This window comes from Mauremys reevesii, linkage group 8 (assembly GCF_016161935.1).
Source record: "Mauremys reevesii isolate NIE-2019 linkage group 8, ASM1616193v1, whole genome shotgun sequence".
Lineage (NCBI taxonomy): Eukaryota > Metazoa > Chordata > Testudines > Geoemydidae > Mauremys > Mauremys reevesii.
Genome location: NC_052630.1, coordinates 14,877,206 through 14,895,585, shown reverse-complemented (window position 1 = coordinate 14,895,585; position 18,380 = coordinate 14,877,206). Strand labels below are relative to the sequence as shown.

At 39.1% G+C, this 18,380-nt stretch overlaps 1 protein-coding gene across 3 annotated transcripts in view; it reads right to left on the bottom strand.

Moving 5' to 3' along the window:
- Positions 1-441: 441 nt before the first annotated feature.
- The window catches only part of RAD50 (RAD50 double strand break repair protein), a 45,098-nt gene continuing 27,159 nt past the window's right edge, over positions 442-18,380 (bottom strand). For all 3 annotated transcript variants that reach the window (XM_039485030.1, XM_039485031.1, XM_039485032.1), the window contains exons 21-26: positions 15,606-15,733; positions 13,977-14,201; positions 6,824-6,909; positions 6,163-6,305; positions 1,768-1,901; positions 442-944 (exon numbers count right to left, since the gene is read on the bottom strand). In XM_039485030.1, the coding sequence (XP_039340964.1) occupies positions 758-944; positions 1,768-1,901; positions 6,163-6,305; positions 6,824-6,909; positions 13,977-14,201; positions 15,606-15,733 (903 nt within the window). In that variant the 3' untranslated portion in view covers positions 442-757. The remainder of the gene's footprint in view (positions 945-1,767; positions 1,902-6,162; positions 6,306-6,823; positions 6,910-13,976; positions 14,202-15,605; positions 15,734-18,380) is intronic.

Here is an 18,380-nt window from a genome sequence, read left to right as displayed (position 1 = left end):
CCTGCTGTTCAAGTGTGTGTGTGAGTCTTGTTCAAGGGTGTGTGTGTGTGTGTGTGTGTGTGTGTGTGTGTGTGTGTGTGTGTGTGTGTGTGTGTGTGTGTGTGTCTCTCTCTCTCTCTCTCTCCCCCCTCCCCTTCGGGGGAGAAATGGGGGACATCCAATCAAAGAAAACATAGAAGAAGGGTGAAGATAAAATTTCTTCTTCAATTTAACTGAAAAAAGACAAGTTTGAAGCTCTGAAAAGTAGAAGATCGGAGACTTGTTGGGTTCCATCTTGCTACCATAGGCAGTTAGAAGGAACTGAGGGATGGTGGGACACTCTGCCCCTTATGTGGCACAGGGCACATATACATCCCTAACAGACACTGCTATTTAAAAGAATCTGACCTTGCATGCATTAGACACATGTGCACCTTCAGTGGAATCCATGCTGACACATACTCGAAGAACATGCCTTTATTTATATTTTTAAAGCACCAGGTACATTTATAGTGCTATCTAAGCATTTTGTAATAATTCAAAATCCTCCATATTTTTGTATTTATATTTAAAACAAGCACAGAAATGCGTATCTTTTAGATTTTTTTGAAGATGCAGAGTTTAACAATACAATAGTTTGATACTACTTAACTAGAATTTAAACATTAAGCTATATTATTTTTCAGTGTCAGAAAATATAGTTCCTTTTTTCATATCCAATATCTTAATTTTTGCTGTGTTACTGAGTCATCCTACAATACAAAATTATTTGAAAGTTCTAATGAGCATAGGATCCTAAGGAACTGACACTGCACTTCACAATCTCAGAACATTGGTCAATATTCTTCTTTATCCTGTAGAATTTCTCCACATATTCAGAACGGCCCAAAAGCTCCACAAAATCTTCATCATGTGTTATGACAAGAAGCTGAAAGTTGCGCTGTTGTGAGCGGCTTTTTATTATCCTATGAAAGAGTTGAAGTTTAGGACACTTTTATGGAAGTTGCGTGCTAACTTTACATAACTTGCAAATACACGAAATAAAAAACTCTAAAATAACATTAATGCAATATTCTAATCAATACTGTATTCAATAAAAAAGGTATCTTCCTAATTATTATCTCTTCATTTTTAATTTAATTTTTGATATATAAGAAAATGTGATTAACTACTTGGGCAAAAACAGGAATGTATTGGAAACAAATGCAGGCTCTCCTTCTGTCAGCTAATGAATCTGCCCATTAGTAAAATGCTTCAAAGTTCATACTCTTAGGCTCTGAGTATCAAAGATGTAGTGAACTCTTAGCAAGGATAAAAGAATAAAGAGCTGTGACCCATATTAACTGCATGATTGAAAAGCTCTTCACTGTTCCTGTGGTAGCCCTAATGTGGATGCACCAAGACAAGGAGCATAAACTGTCAAACAATCTAACAGCTAATGTTCATGTTACTTCTTGGCTATGTGTAAAATGAAAGAAAACTGATACAGTGCTTCTCTTCTCTTCCCTTCCCAACAAAGCAGCAGGAATCTAAAGCTCTTCCTGCCCAAAATATGGTAAGAGACGTACAGAATTAGCAAGCCATTGGGCAAAATTAATTCTAACCAGTGGCAAAACTACTGCAAATGCTGGACCTGATTCTGTTCTCACTTAAAACTGTATATGTCAATGAAGACACAGTAGTGTAAAACCAAATCTATTTATAACAAAGAATCCACCTTTCTCAAGTCTATTAAAACTCAGAAGACATCCATCCCAAAGACTCCCAATGAAAGCCAAAGTCACTTACTCCACCAGAGCATGTGCAAGAGACTCAATGTTCTCTCGATCAAGATTGGTGGTAGGCTCATCCAGTGCAAGAATGCCACAGTTGAGACAGAACGTTTCTGCCAGAGCAAGACGAATAATGAGGGAAGCAAGCACCTGAAAGAAAATAAAAACTCACTCTTCAGTATGTGAATAGAAAGCACCAATGTACATAACTGTTCAATTTATAACACCAAGGACTTGGCTACACTTGCAAGTTAGAGCACATTAAGTCATCCCTGGCCGCCCTGAGGTGTCCACACTGGCAAGGTACAAACAGCGCCTGGACTCTGTGGCTGGAACACCCCTGATAATCCACCTCCACGAGAAGCATAATGCTTGCTGCGCCCTGGCTGGAGCACCGCAGCGCCAGTGTGGACACCCTGGCCTATTAATGCATTCTGATTGGCCTCCAGAAGCGTCCCACAATGCCTGTTCTAGCCACTCTGGTCATCACTTTGAACTCTACTGCCCTGCCGTCAGACCCGCCCTTTAAATTCTCTGGGAATTTTGAAATTCCCCTTCCTGTTTGCTAAGCAAGGTGTGGAGTGCTCTCAATGCATCTTTCCAGGTGACCATGCCTCCACGCACCAGGCGATCCCCAGTATGGAGCAATGGTGAGGTGCTGGACCTTATCAGTGTTTGAGGGGAGGAAGCTGTCCAGTTCCAGCTGTGCTACAGCCGTAGGAATTACGATACCTTCAGGCAGATATCAAGGGACATGATGGAAAGGGGCCATGACCAGGACGCACAGCAGTGCAGGGTTAAAGTGAAGGAGCTGCGGAATGCCCACCACAAAGCAAGGGGGGCAAACCGCAGCTCCGATGCTGCCCCCACGACCTGCTGTTTCTACAAAGAGCTGGATGCGATACTTGGGGGAGACCCCACCTCCACTCCATAGACCACCATGGACACTTCAGAGACCGTAGCAGCACAGAGTTCAACAAAGCAGGAGGAGGAAAGCAGGAGCGAGGGTGCTGAGAAGGAGGGGGACAGCCTGGCATCCCTAGATGCATGCAGCCAGGAGATCTTTTCAAGCCAGGAGGAAGGTAGCCAGTCGCAATGGATGGTGCTTGGGGAAGAACAGCAGAGGAGGTGCCCGGTAAGTGGCTTTTATTTTGGGAAGGTAGTTGTTCGGTGCGGGCTCTTGGGGCTAGGAGGGTTGCAGGGTTAGGGCTGCATACATGCCTAGATGTGCATTAGGGCATTGATGTGCTCTCTCACATCGCAGTAATTGGCCTCAGTCATCTCTTCAAAGGTCTCATGCAGAAACTGGGCAATCTGCTTGCGCAGGTTCCTTGGCAGAGCTACTGTGCTCCTTGTCCCAGTAAGGCTAATGTCCTGCCACTGTGCTGTGATGGGCGGGGGGACCATTGCTGCACACAGGCAAGTTGTATAAGGGCCAGGGCGGAAGCCGCATTGTAGTAGAAGACCCTCCCTTGCTTCCCAGGTCACCCTCAGCAGCAAGATATCTTGCAGGACGAACTCATCCTGTGGAAAATGTGTGGACAGTGTTCATTATAGGGGCCCCCTGCAGCTGTTGGCTTTCCCCAAGGCACAGAACCCCAGAGGACAGTACGGCCATGAAACAATCAGTCCTCCTTACCCCTCTGCTTACTCACCATTTTGGGGCTCCTGTGGGTTATGTGCGCTTGCTTTGGGACGGGCAATTTCTGCTACTGTGTACACTGTACTTGTCTTTAAGTACAGCCTAATCATTGCTCTGTCTGGTGTGAACAATGCTGCCTCTGTTAAGTGTTGCATTTTGGCTTTACAGATGCAACTTTGAGATCCCAGCCATTCTTGTTATCAATGGCCAAAAGACTTCAAAGAAACTTTGAGATTTTGAAGCTGAAAGACTTCAAATCGTCCACGAACAAGCAAAGAGGACCTGCTGCATGACTTCATGCAGCAATCGCTTAATGAAAATCAAAAAGTGCAGGAGTGGCAGGAGACTGAAAGGAGGCTTCGTCAGCAGAATGCAGATTGCCGGCACCAAACCACGGAGCGGCTGCTAAGCATCATGGAGTGCCAAGCGGAATCGATACAGGTGCTCGTAGCAATGCAGACAGAGCACATCCATGCCTGCCGCCCCCTACAGCCCTTGTCCCAAAACTCTTTCCCTTGTGCTCCCATGTCACAGCCAACTAGGGTGACCTGATTTTATAGGGACAGTCCCGATTTTTGGGTTTTTTTCTTATATAGGCTCCTATTACCCCCACCCTCATCCCAATTTTTCACACAACAGTCATTCTGCACCGACTCAGCCTGTTGTTGAACCGCTCCTTGCTGCTGTTAAGGCTCCTTGTGTAGGGTTTCATGAGCCACGGCACTAGAGGGTAAGCGGGTCTCCAAGGATCACAATGGGCATTTCAACTTCCCCTACAGTGATCTCCTGGTCTGGGAAGAAAGTCCTGGCTTGCAGCTTCCTGAACAGGCCCGGGTTGTGAAAGATGCATGCGTCATGCACCTTTCCGGACCAGCCTGCATTAAATGTCCCTGAAACACTCACGGTGATCCACAAGCCCTACAAACTTGCATCAACACAATTCCAATGGTCGACTTTCCCACTCCAAACTCTTTAGTGACTGATCAGTAGCTGTCTGGAATTGCCAGCTTCCAGATTGCAATAGCCACCCGCTTCTCCACTAGCAGGGCAGCTCTCAATCTTGCGTCCTTGTGCCTCAGGGTGGGGGCAAGCTCATCACACAATCCCAAGAAAGTGGCTTTGCTCATCCGAAAGTTCTGCAGCCACTGCTCGTCATCCCAGACTTGCATGATGATGTGATCCCACCACTCAGTGTTTGTTTCCCGAGCCCAAAAGCGGCGTTCCACTGTGGTGAGCATGTCCGTGAATGCCACAAGCAAGCTCGTGTCATATGTGTTACATAAGTCGACATCATCATCTGACTCATCACTGTCACTTTATAGCTTAAGGAATAACTCGACTGCAATTTGTGACATGCTGGCAAGACCCATCAGCATATTCCTCACAAGTTCAGGATCCATTCCCGCAGACCAAAAAGGGAAGACAGAACGCTCAATACAAGAAATGTTGAAAGATGGCACCAAATGTGGATGCGAAGTGATGCATCATGGAGCACTGGGGCAGGACTCAGAATGCCTGGCCTCTGCCCCCTTCCCTAGAATCGGAAGAGGTGCTCTGTGGGATAGCTGCCCATAATGCACCGCTCCCAATGCCACTGCAAGTGCCGCAAATCTGGCCACGCCACTGCGCTTGCAGTTGACAGTGTGAACGCATGGCAGCGCTTTCCCTGCTGTGGTCTCCGAGGGCTGGTTTAACTCACAGTGCTCTACATCTGCAAGTGTAGCCATGCCCCAAGAAAAAGCAGCAGCAGGCTTTAGAGTTAAAAGACAACATGCCAGATGTTTGTAAATGTCTATTAACAGATCCATTCACTGTTAACAGACAGAACTAAATGAAAAAAATCTAATTTAAATTAAACAATTAATTCAAAAAAATCTATGCTAAAAGAATGTTGTGAAGGTTAGAAAGTGGAATACTTAAAACTTAGGAAATAACAGAATTAAGTGTGTCTCAGGAACCTTAATTCCGCATCTGTGTAAGAATGCATTACAACAGAGTCTTTATTTAGGTGATCACATTTATTTTGATCCATTCTCACACCTTTTGACACTGGATGGTTGAGATCTATGTGCCAATCTTAGTGGACCCGGCCCCTTTTTGGGTTACTGAACCACTAATTATTTTTCTAAAGTTGAGACACTTGAATTGCCACTACTCAGGCTAATACTATGTTACTAAGCCTGACTGATTAGGTTCTCATGTGACCTTATGACCAAGTAAATATTATAAACACATCATGGGAACTGTAGCAGGGGTATAACTCTACTAAAGGATACTTTTCAGTGACCATATATGCAGGCATATTTCTTGATGAACTAGTTCTCAGAAAATGACTAAGAAGAAATCTCTCATTCACTCTCATTTACAAAGGGCTCTCATGGACCATCCTAGGCTACTGCAACAGTATTTTTGTTTTATCTTTTACACGTCTGTCTGGCAAAAGTCTTAGATTTTCCTCAAAAGATAATGTGTGCAATTTTTATTTAAAAAAAGGATAGAATTGCTTTCAGCAAGAGATTAATTTGAGAGCATTTCCCACACCAGGGTGATAACACTGTATGCATCTATTCATAGAATATCCTTTCAATGCATCAGTGCCATGGAGCAGCTAGACATATTTTGCATCACTCATTTTAATTTTGGGGCCGTTTTTCCTTTCCTTATCTTCACTTCTAAAGATCCAGAGTATGCCTATTCTCCCAATCCTCCAAACCTCTCACAGACTTCTTGTCCCTCGAATGTGTATTTAAATAAAATGCTGTAACATACCTTTTGCCCAGCACTGCATCTCCCTCGCATGTCCAGAGCAGTATCCCCTTTTATCATTACTACCCTATAATTGTAGCTCCTCCTTTTATCAGATGCTGAAACATTTTCATCTGCATCAGAACGAATTTCTATATAGTCAATATCTAACATGGGAAGAAAATGCAATTTCATTATAAAAACATGTTTTAAAACACTGATGAGACAGTGAGGTGATAAAATGTGCAATAGTTAAACAGAGCTGGGAAAGGAGAGACAGTGTTACTGTAGGCAATATAATTATACAAACAATATTCAGAACACTCGTGCCAACAGATTAATTTTTGACATTGGTAGGTTCATTTATCCAAATAGGCAAAACTAAAGAAGTGTGCTTAATTGGCACAAGTTTTTTCTTTGGAAGGATGACTGAACTTTGGAAAACATGGGAAGAGAATGAATTACTTCTGGTTAAACCAAATCCTGGTTAACCACAAAATTCTTTATTATTACTACAATCTGCTCACATTTTAAAGGGGGACAGATGCAGATTTTGAAGAATGGCACTTTCTCTAATTTGAGATCTTAGCTTTTTATATTTTGAGTACACAGTTTTTATTATAGACCATTCTATACTAGACAGCACCTGGAGACTGATAAACTGAAACTACAACAAATAATGTACCTTGCCCTCTGTAGGTGCTTCGCCAAAGATCACGAATGATTTTGTTGATTTCTTCCATTTTCATGCTGTGAAATGTCATTATTGCTCTAAGAAAGAGGGGGGGGGGAACAGTCCTTTTAGTTTGGGTGTAACTGTGTACTGCAGCTGACTGCAAGCTCCTTGGAGCAAACACCACTTTTCCTTCTGTCTTCTAAGCAAACAGTTGGTACGCAAATGCTCTTTAAAATAGTAATGTATAGTGGGTGAGTGTAGTAGAAATATCTATACAACAAACACATTACAAACAAGTAGATATTCCCTCTCTTATGCACCCTTTTTATTTTTTTGTTAACATATTTTCATCTTGAGAGATGTTGGAGCAACAGAAACAAAATTCTTTGTCTGCTCTTGTTAGGGTTTGTCTACATGGCACTTTACTGCATGGCAATCCAGGATGTAAATCTATAGCGCACCAGCTTGCCACGCAGCAGTACACTAAGCCACCACATTCCGGGACTTTTACTGCGGTGTGGCTATGTTTGCATGAGATGGTACCACATAGCAAACTAGTAATACTGCAGCTTCACACCCTCACTTGAAGCACAGTAACTTCCTACGTAGGCAAACTCTTAGATGTGCAATCATTCACTGAAGAACAGGATTACGAACTTGTAATGTAATCAGAATTCACATGTAAAATCTGCATTTCAAATCTTTACAAAAAAATGTAAAAAGTTTCCCCAAACCTGCAGTGAATACGAAGCAATTATGATTAAGTTATATTAGGGTTAGTAAGTTATGTTTAGCATTAAAGTGGCAAAAACAAATTCAAAGTTATGGGTGCACCACATTTTTTAAAAAATCACAGTGAACTTTCACAAAAATGACACCTGTCTCAGATTCTGAAAGTTATGAACTGTAGACTTAGGCCCTGATCCTGGAAACACTTATGCTGGTGACTATGTTTACATATGTAAGTATCGTCACTGAGTCCAATATATGAAGTTACTCAAGTGCATACATGTTTGCAGAATTGGTCTTTCTTGGTTTCTCCTTCAGAAAAATGAGATCACAACTATCATAAACAGAGATTTGAAAGAAACTTTCTATTCTAAATTTCTAGTTATATTACCTTTTGGTTATAGTGCTTGATCTCTGTCATTCTGGCAGACATACCATGTCTACAGCTCAGATTCTTAGAGGGGTAGTTTTTTAAAAGGATGGTGCTAATTACAATTTTATTAAACAGAAAAACTTTTCTGTTCTTTTCATATGTTGCTAATATTTAATTTTTATTTACTTTTTTTTATTATTAAAGGAACAGAATGTTGACAATACAAAAAAAAAAAGCATTGCCTTTCACCTTTATGACTGATTCTATATAATGGTTTAGATTTTCAAAGAAGTTCAGGGAATTTAGCTATTCATTTAAAAAGAACAGAGATGCATGGCTAAGTATCCTGGACTTTGAAAATCTCAATCAATATTTCTAAATACACCTCTACCTCGATAAAACACTGTCCTTGGGAGCCAAAACATCTTACTGAATTATAGGTGAAACCACGTTATATCAAACTTCATTTGATCCGCCAGAAAGTGCAGCCTTGCCCCCCCCCGGAGCGCCTCTTTACCGTGTTATATCCAAATTTGTGTGGCGTTATTATGGGGTAGAGGTGTATTGAAGCACACAGTTAATTCTTATGCATTGATTTGCAAACTTAGGCAATACTTAGGCACAACAGGAAGGCACAGGGATATCATCAAGGATGGTGGCCTTAGAAACTTCCAGAAAGACTTCTTAGCCATGTCTTGCTTCGCAGGCACACATATGCATGTGACAGAGTGTGCAGATACATGTTGTCATACCTCCTGCCTCATTCTATCCATTTATTCCAGGTACTGAAATTTGCCAGAGTCCTACTTTTGATGCACTCAGAGAAATTTTATATATTTTGACAACTTGCCTATATACAAAAACAAAGCAGACTAGCAGAGTGAGGAATGACACCATGTGCAAACAGAATGGTATTTTAAGTCACATTTAGGGATCTGTCAGTCTTGCAAGTGAACCTTGTAATAATTTTGTCTTCCTTCACTAAAAATGTCCATCTTTATCAAATTTAAAAGCACAAATATGCCTTCATTTTTAAAAACACAAATAAAATAGAATCCGTTTAGAAGTGAGTAAGATCTGGCAAGAGACTAATGAACATCATGTAACTTACCACAATCAAAGAACATTTGAAGCTTGGGCTACATTCAGTGTGCACTGTAGAGGTAGAGTTTAAAATTATGGCTCAGTCTCTAGGCAAACTTGTAGGTACTGACTACAGTGGAATGAGCAAACAACCCTATATCAGTACATGATGGTTGGTTCACCATCCCTGCCTCTTAGCCCAGCCGAAGTGTATATTAAAAACTATAAAAACATGCAAATTAAAATAAATATGAAAACATGGTTGCTATAGAAACAAAAAATGTTAACTCAGTCATCTCCTTTTATTCTGACAAATTCTCATTCTTTTGGGCAAGACTGGAAAATCACTAATGTTAGGGGGGCTAGAAAAATATTTAAAACTGGATAGATACTTGATTGCTTTGGTTTCTATCTCATAAGGATGGAGAAGCAAACCTTGGCAGCACATGCTTTTTTCTAAAAAAGAGGTTCAATTTAGATATATATTTCATACATTCATAAATGTTAAGGCCATGTTGGACCATTATGATAATCTAGTCTGATGTTACTAGTAAGGCTATGAAATGCCCAGATGTTTAAACAGCAGGAAATGGAAGAGGTAATATCTGAACTCCTCATCTTTTGGCTCCCAGAGCACTGAACCTTCCCCTAAACTAAACAGTGTATTTAATGTACAATCTCTTATAAATGCTAATAATTTTTCTCAAAGAGAAAAGTTGTAGTCCAACACTTCCCTCTGTCAACTTTTGAGCAAAAAAACAGTCTTTTGTGTCAAGCATTTCTTAATTCACACTATTATTTATTTTTTCTTATCTTTGTGTTGTCTTATAGTATATTTTAAAACCTGAAGTAATTTAAGAGATTTTGCAAGTATCTATCTATCTTGGTGTTTTATATTGTTGCCCATCAGCATAGTATCTGAGTACCTACAAAGTAAAACAAATGGCAAAAGCAAAGTTACTAGATTTAATGTAATCTCTGGCATGGTTCCCTTTTCAAGGTAAAACTCTGCTTGGAGTAGGTGGGTGGGTTTTTTCCTTTGGTTTTTTAGACATTGTTGGTAGGAGTTTATTGTGGGGGAAGGGAATGTCAGATTAGTGAGCATCATTCTTATGGTGGGAAGGCTTTTGTATTAATAGTAAAAAAGGATAAAAAATAAACTTAGGTCTCTGGTTGACATGTATATGGAAAGGTGTGCTCTTTTTCTCCCTTTTAACTAGAAAAAGGAACGTTTTTGCCTCTTTAATTTTTTGAAGGGGTTAGGCTTGAAAAGTCAACTCAGGCACTCACTCTGCAGTCAAGAAGTCAAGTCAATAATATGTTGGGCTTTGAAGGTAGCAAGTACTGAGGGGAGATGAAATAGTATCTTCTTGATTACAAAGTGTAGGGGACTCTTCCCTCCCTTCTGACTCTACCAAGAATACTGTTTCAATAATTTGGAAATAAATTCCACCCACCTTGTCCTACAGTAGTAAAACTGACATAAGGACTTTATTAATCCTATATTTTATTTTAATCATCCATCTAATAATGTCAAACGTAGGTTTTTTATGTTCAATCGTCTCTCTTTTTGACATTGAACCAAGACCTGCAAGAAGTAAGCACTGAAGGAAAGATGCATTTTTGAGTTGACCTTTAAACAGAAAGCAGTGCTCAACCTGGTGTTTTGCTATAATATCAGATAAGAACATGGAAATAGAAGTAGATTGCTGGCTCACGTCATTTACATGAAAGTTTCTTTTTTCCTTTTTTAAACTGGGGCAATAAAATGCACTATTTAAAAAAATATATTTTTCCCACCTGTCCATCAAGAGGAACATTCTTTCTCTACCTCTTGCTGGGATATACAAAATTCCCAATGCCATTAAAAGGAATTGCTAAGCATGAATGAAGGAAAAAAAGCTTCAAAACATTCTCAAGGACTTAGGAATTTGTTACTCATAAATATTTATTACCAATCTTTAAATTTCAAAACAATAAAACTATATAAAGAAGAATTAATCTCACAGCGAAACCTTGACAGCACAAAAGTGCATACAAAACGCTGGTTTTCCCAGCCTACATGTAGAGATTTCAAACTCTGACCATTAGAGGCAACATTTCTTCTCACTGATTATTGTAGATTACCAATAAGTGATGCTTATCTGTTTTTTCTTGAAATTACATGACTGGATTTCCTGTATTGCCTTAAACAGACACACAATAGAATCTACACTATGCAAGTGAGTTCTGAACTCTAAAAGGGAAAACTGCAGGGGAATTCCTGGAAAGCACATCCATTTAGGTTGAAAGGTTAAAATTTAGTGTGCAAGGTTGCACACTACATTTCAACACTCACTATTTAATGAATTTTGGAGAAGCTTACAATGGAATATTAACAAATCTTTAATTGAAATTAATTTTTTAGTAATAAAATTACTTCTATTATACTAATTTAGTATTCTGAAAAAATCTACATGTAAAGAAAGTACACTTTCACTGAAAATCAACCTTTGAACACTGCAGAAAAACACAAGGTAAAATGTACTGAATGCGACTGTAATAAATTTAAATTTTAATCCTTGTTCATCACAATCTATAAGCATCTCTGGTTAAGTCATTATCAATGGATGACTAACGTTTATATGCCTGCAGTGCATCAATAAAAGACTATTATGATTGTGATAATTTACTATAATATGTTAAGTAGCATGCCATCAGACCCAAACCGTGCTCTCTCTCTCTCTAAATCTTTGCAAAATACAAAAGACACTAAAGAATATTTGTTGTAGTTTAAATTCCATCGTAAAATAAACATGTAGAATACCTTTATTGAAGAAAAACTAGTTTATTGCTTTTTAAAAAAATTATGGAGGAAAAACTGTCCCCAACAGCTTACTTTATCTTTACCATTCATTTAACACAGACCCTGGGCATGACGCCATCAGCCCTTAGGAAACTCCAACTACTACAGAATGCTTCATCACATCTCTTCAGAAGTATGGGCTACCACAAGCATGTGTAACCTGTTCTCCACTCTCTATGCTGGTTTCCCATAGAATATCAATACAAAGTTCTCAATCCTTATCTGCAAGATGCTCAATAGCCTAGGCCAGCTGAGCATATAGAAAAGATTAACTAAGGCTTTGGAATGAAGACTGTGGTCAACAGTTCTGCTTCTTGGGGACAATGGAGCATTCTACCAGAAGGGAAAGATCTTCTGTGCAAGAGAAAAGTCTTTCTTGAGGAGGTCAGTCTGAGACTAGAATGAGCTCCCACAGGAAATAAGGGCCATCACAAACCGCATCACATTCTACTCTGAGGAACACTTGATCAATCTTTTCTTCTCTAACAGAAAACATTAAAAAAACCTCAAACCCCTGCAAGTCAATACACTACACTGCACACACATTTCTCCACTTGAGTTAGAGTGTTAGAGTACAAGAGTTAGAGAGAGCAAACCACTTGTGACAAATGCTAATCATATTGCTTAGTGCTAAGATACTATGGTAATGAGGGTAGTACAGGAACTTATATAGAAAAGAAAAGAAAAATGAGTTTGGTATCCAAATACCTAAATAGATTCCACCGCGCTCATCACTGTTATTTTGGACTTTTTGTCTTTTGGGGCTATATGAGAGAAAAACTGCAGAAATAAATTCCTGATTATCCGTAAGACAGAGTTATAACCTTATGTATCTTTACTGAGTCAAGAGTTTACCACCCCTCCCCCCCCCAAAAAAACAAACAAACTGGGAGGCATGTCAATGATCAGAGGGAGTGATAAGAAAATGAAAACGGGGTGTGACTCCCCTTACACAGTTTCCTAAAAATTCCTTTATGTGGGAAAGGATCCATAGGAGAACAGGACAATCTGCATGGAGACCCTGTGTTTCCACACCACCTTTGGATCCTCCTCTGGCTTCCAGACAACTCTGCTGCTAGGGAGTTGTGCTGCCTGGGTTTCCTCTGCCAGTAGCTGCCCTGGAGAACCCCATGAAAGAGGGTTTCATAGCATGGAGAGGATTCTACACAAAAGGCCAACAGAATGATCCTGTGTTATCATTTAAGTTCATTCACTGGACAGTTTTGCTGAGTATATCTATATGAATCTTCTCTCATACCTCCTAACTTGTACATCTAGACCCAAAGAGTTTCTCCAAAGAACTGGGAATGAAATGGGTTTGAGAGGGTTAGGAAGACAATTTTGTTACTGATTTATGATTTAACTGGTTCAGTTGTATTGCATACATGAAAATGGAGTGGATGACATGATGACAGATATACCTTAACTTCTGGGGACATTTTTATGGTTCCAATCTTGTGCAATGTGCTGAATTATTTTCTTCATTAATAAAATTTGTTTTAAGAAAATGCAGCCATCTTCATCCTATCTTCTAGATATAAAGAAGGTCTAGTTGCAAGTTTTCAGGATAAATATTATAGAACCATTTTAAAAAAAATACCCCACATTTCTATAGGAACTTTAAACTTAAATAACTGATTTTATATCAGGGAAAGAATCATGTTATTTTTCAAGAATTTTTAAGAATTAATTTACTCACTATTTTGAATTTATCCTAGAAAGTTTGAAATTGAAAGCTGTTTCCATACCAAAACTCCTCCCTTTCCAGTAGTGTTCACCCAATGGTTTGTAATGTTGTTCCTAAGCGTTGGGCTATTATATGAATAATTTATTTTTATAACACTGACAAATTTGCTTTGATCAAAACCTAACCAATTTTGACCCAATCAACCTGGGGCTTGACAATATCTTTTTAAAATTATATCTTGGGAGAAAAGAATATTGATCAGACTTTTTTTCCCAATAGCTACACATGATAAGTCAGCTTTAGTGGCATAGTTTTCACTGCAAAAGATAATATTGCATTTCAAAAATTATTTTAGTTTTAGGCTCAATAAGAGAGGTGTGCGATGTTGCTAAATGTAAAACAGTCTCTAAACATTTAGGGAGCTTTGTCATATTAAAATACTCACTTATCAAGTGCCTTGTAGTACATGTCTAGGTCCCTGTTTACCAGCTCTGTTGTTCGCATAACAATCATCATTTCTCTGTACTTTTCCTCAGCATCTTTGAACTGAGATTCTCGAAGCTCTTTCTTAAACCGAATGATCTCTTCCTCAAATCCACGCTGCCGACCTAATGCCAAACTGTGATTTCTTTTCAAATCCTCTATTTTCTCCTCCAGACGTTGTCTTTCACTGTCAAGTAAGAGAAGAATCAAAGTATATAAACTGTTCTGCATTTAAGGCTTCATACACAAAGAAGTCTTTAAAAAACAGCCCTACTTCCCTATTTATGCCAGAAAGTAACACTTTGTATACAAACTTAAGTACTAGAAATTAATCCACCAGGCCTAAAGTATGTTTATTGGTCTGAAAGTTGGAGGCATACTATGGAAGTATATTTACTATTGGCAAAAAGTGAGAAAACATTTTTCATAAAATTTGTTTACAGAATAAACTTAAAGCCATTATCTAGTTAAGAGAAAACAAATTACCAATGTTGGAGGCTGGAATGCTAGAAATATATAAAATAACTAGTCTGATATTAGGGGCCTAATTATTCATGCTGCTGCTCAGCAACAAGATTATTATTTTGATAATTTGTTAGGTGCCAATACTGTATTTGACACTGTACAAACAAATATAAAAAATAGCTACTGCCCCAAAGAATTTACAATCCAAGGGATTAATACCAAAATTGCTGAAATAAATGGAAGATCTGCCATGGGCTTTAATACAAACGGGATTGAGCACAAAAAAAAAGACATGAAGACAAGATATTCTTGTTTGGAGAAGAGAATTAATTCCCCACACATTATTTGGAATTATGAGGGAAAAATCACTGAAACCATTCAATGTGCAGCAACAAGAAAGAGGGCAAAGACACTCTCCCAGCTATATTTTTTAAAATTCAACAATCATACATGACGTTTTAAATTTCATATTACAAAACTATCAGAAAAGATAAACTGCTCATAAAATATTAAGCTGTATTAGATGTGGTATATAAAAGAAAATACAAGTGATAATATTGTTATTTTATAATTCTATCTGAAATGCTACTTGCAGGATTGGTTGCCACAGTAGTCTCAAAGTATATACGATTACACTGGGGTTTGATCCTGCGAACACACACGTGAGTGACTACTCGCATGAGGAGTCCCACCAACATCAAATGGACTCATGCACATACGTAACTTCACTCATGTAAGAAGTGTTTGTAGGATTGGACCTTTGGAGATTTTGTAAAGCAGCAGCCCTCAACGCCATGGTTTCTGGAATATTTGCTGATCAAAACAACAAAAATTTGCTGGCCTTCCTCTTAATTCCCACTACAAAATGACACACAAAAAGACAGGAAAATATTTAAGGTTCTTTTAATTAGCATCACCTTTTAATTTAAGCAATTATTTTATGCTATAGTTGACACAGGGATTTAACACAAGCATGAACTTGGAGGGGAAGTGGTCTGTGTGAGTGGAAGGAAAGGTGGTCCATGAAACAATTCTCCGTTAAGATGTGGTCAACTTCTTGAAAACTCCTGTTTAACATTTAAGAAGTTATTTGTAAAAAAAAATAAAAATGATAAGGTAACCCTACTTTTTCAGTTGTGGAACTTTCATTTCCCCCATCTCCTTCAAATGTTGTTTTCGTTCTTCTTCAACTTCTTTTAGGTCTTCATTTCTTTTTCTTAATGTAAGGTTATCCTCTAGCCATCTTTCCTGGATCTAAAGTCAAATAAAGTCAAGCAGTTTAATAGATTAATGCACTTTTTGAATTCCATATGTTTTTACAAAATTACATAACTTTCCACATCTAAATGAAAGCTTTTGATTATTTTAATCAATGGCTCTGGAAAGATAAGTCATTGGAGATAACATTTTCCATGAACCATGTATGCCTCAAAATGCCTTTAGGCATTACAATGAATATTATTATTAATAAAATATCAGACATGCCAGTTTTCATAGAAAAGGGACCTCAGGAGGTCTAGTCCAACCCCCTGTTCAAAGCAGGACCAATCCCCAGACAGATTTTTGCCCCAGATCCCTAAATGGCCCCCTTAAGGATTGAACTCACAATCCCGGAATTAGCAGGCCGATTCTCGAACCACTGAGCTATCCAGTTGGATTTTTGCTTGTAAATAAATAAAATGTAGGCGTCACAATAACACTTTATTCTGATTAAACAAACAGTATAGTGAAAAAAATGGGATAAATCCAGTCTAATGCCTGAGAATATAAGTAGTAGTTGTTCAATACACTACCAAAGAATTTCAAGTATTGAAAAAGCACAAGTACAAGCTAATAAACATGTTCAAGAGTGACTACTTGCTTCTGATGCCTTGATTTCTGGTTTCAGAGTGGTAGCCGTGTTAGTCTGTATCAGCAAAAAGAACGAGTCGTTGTGGCACCTTAGAGACTAACAAATTTATTTGAGCATGAGCTTTCATGGGCTAAAACCCACTTCATCGGATGCATGCAGTGGAAAATACAGTAGGAAGATATATATACACAGAGAACATGAAAAAATGGGTGTTGCTATACCAACTATAATGAGAGTAATCAATTAAAGTGGCTATTAGCAAGAGAAAGAAAACTTTTGTAGTGATAATCAGGATGGCCCATTTCCAACTGTTGACAAGAAGGTGTGAGTAACAGTAGGGGGAAAAATCGTCATGGGGAAATAGTTTTTACTTTGTGCAATGACCCATCCTCTCCGAGTCTTTATTCAAGCCTAATTTAATGCTGTCCAGTTTGCAAATTAATTCCAATTCTGCAGTTTCTCGTTGGAGTCTGTTTTTGAAGTTCTTTTGTTGGAGTATTGCGACTTTGAGGTCTGAGAGTGGCCAGGGAGGTTGAAGTGTTTTCCGACTGGTTTTTTAATGTTATAATTCTTAACGTCTGATTTGTGTCCATCTATTCTTTTGCATAGAGACTGTCCAGTTTGGCCAATGTACATGGCAGAGGGGCATTGTTGGCAGATGATGGCATATATCACATTGGTAGATGTATAGGTGAACGAGCCTCTGATACTGTGGCTGATGTGATTAGGTCCTATGATGGTGTCCCCTGAATAGATATGTGAACAGAGTTGGCAACAGGCTTTGTTGCAAGGATAGGTTCCTGGGTTAGTGTTTTTTGATGTGTGGTTACTGGTGAGTACACCTCTACCTCGATATAACACTGTCCTCGGGAGCCAAAAAATCTTACCACGTTATAGGAGAAAATGCGTTATATCGAACTTGCTTTGATCCACTGGAAAGCGCAGCCCCGCCCCCCCCCCCCCCAGCCGCTGCTTTACCGCATTATATCCAAATTTGTGTTATATCGGGTTGCGTTATATTGGGGTAGAGGTGTATTTGCTTTAGGTTGGGGGCTGTCTGTAAGAGAGGACTGGCCTCCCAAGATCTGTGAGAGTGAGGGATCGGACTTCAGGATATGTTGTAGATCCTTGATAATGCGCTGGAGAGGTTTTAGTTGGGGGCTGAAGGTGACGGCTAGTGGCGTTCTGTTACTTTCTTTGTTGGACCTGTCCTGTAGTAGGTGACTTCTGGGTACTCTTCTGGATCTGTCAATCTGTTTCGTCAAGTCACCTACTACAGGACAGGACACCATCAGAGGATCTAATCACATCAGCTACAGAATTGGAATTAATTTGCAAACTGGACACCATTAAATTAGGCTTGAATAAAGACTCGGAGTGGATTGGTCATTACACAAAGTAAAAACTATTTCCCCATGTTAATTTTTTCCCCTACTGTTACTCATACCTTCTTATCAACTGTTGGAAAGGACCATCCTCATTATTGCTACAAATGTTTTTTTTTCTCCTGCTGATAATAGCACACCTTAATTGATTGCCTCTTGTTATAGTTGGTATAGCAACACCCATTCTTCCAAGTTCTCTGTGTATCTATATCTTCCTACTGTATTTTCCACTGCATGCATCCGATGAAGTGAAAGCTTATGCTCAAATAAATTTGTTAGTCTCTAAGGTGCCACAAGTACTCCTCATTCTTTTTGCTTGATTTCTGGTATCCTTAAAGGGCCCTCCTACTCAGAAGGCTCTACAAACAAAATTACTAGTCACTTCTGAAAATTTAGGCTGTTAATTATACTATATACTTATCTCTTTTGGACTACCATGTAAACTGAACATTATAGACCCAACTTTTCAAGAATGCATCTACTTTAGAATGTGTAAACCTTGCACTTTTGGGGGCTGATACATGGTAATTATTCTCACTAAGGTCCTGATCAGGCAAATTGATCTACATGGAAAGACCCTTGTGCCAGCGTGGGTCACTCCTGAGTCACCGCAGTTTTGCCTGGGTGCTAGGGACCACTTGCCTGGACCCTCCTACAGGATCAT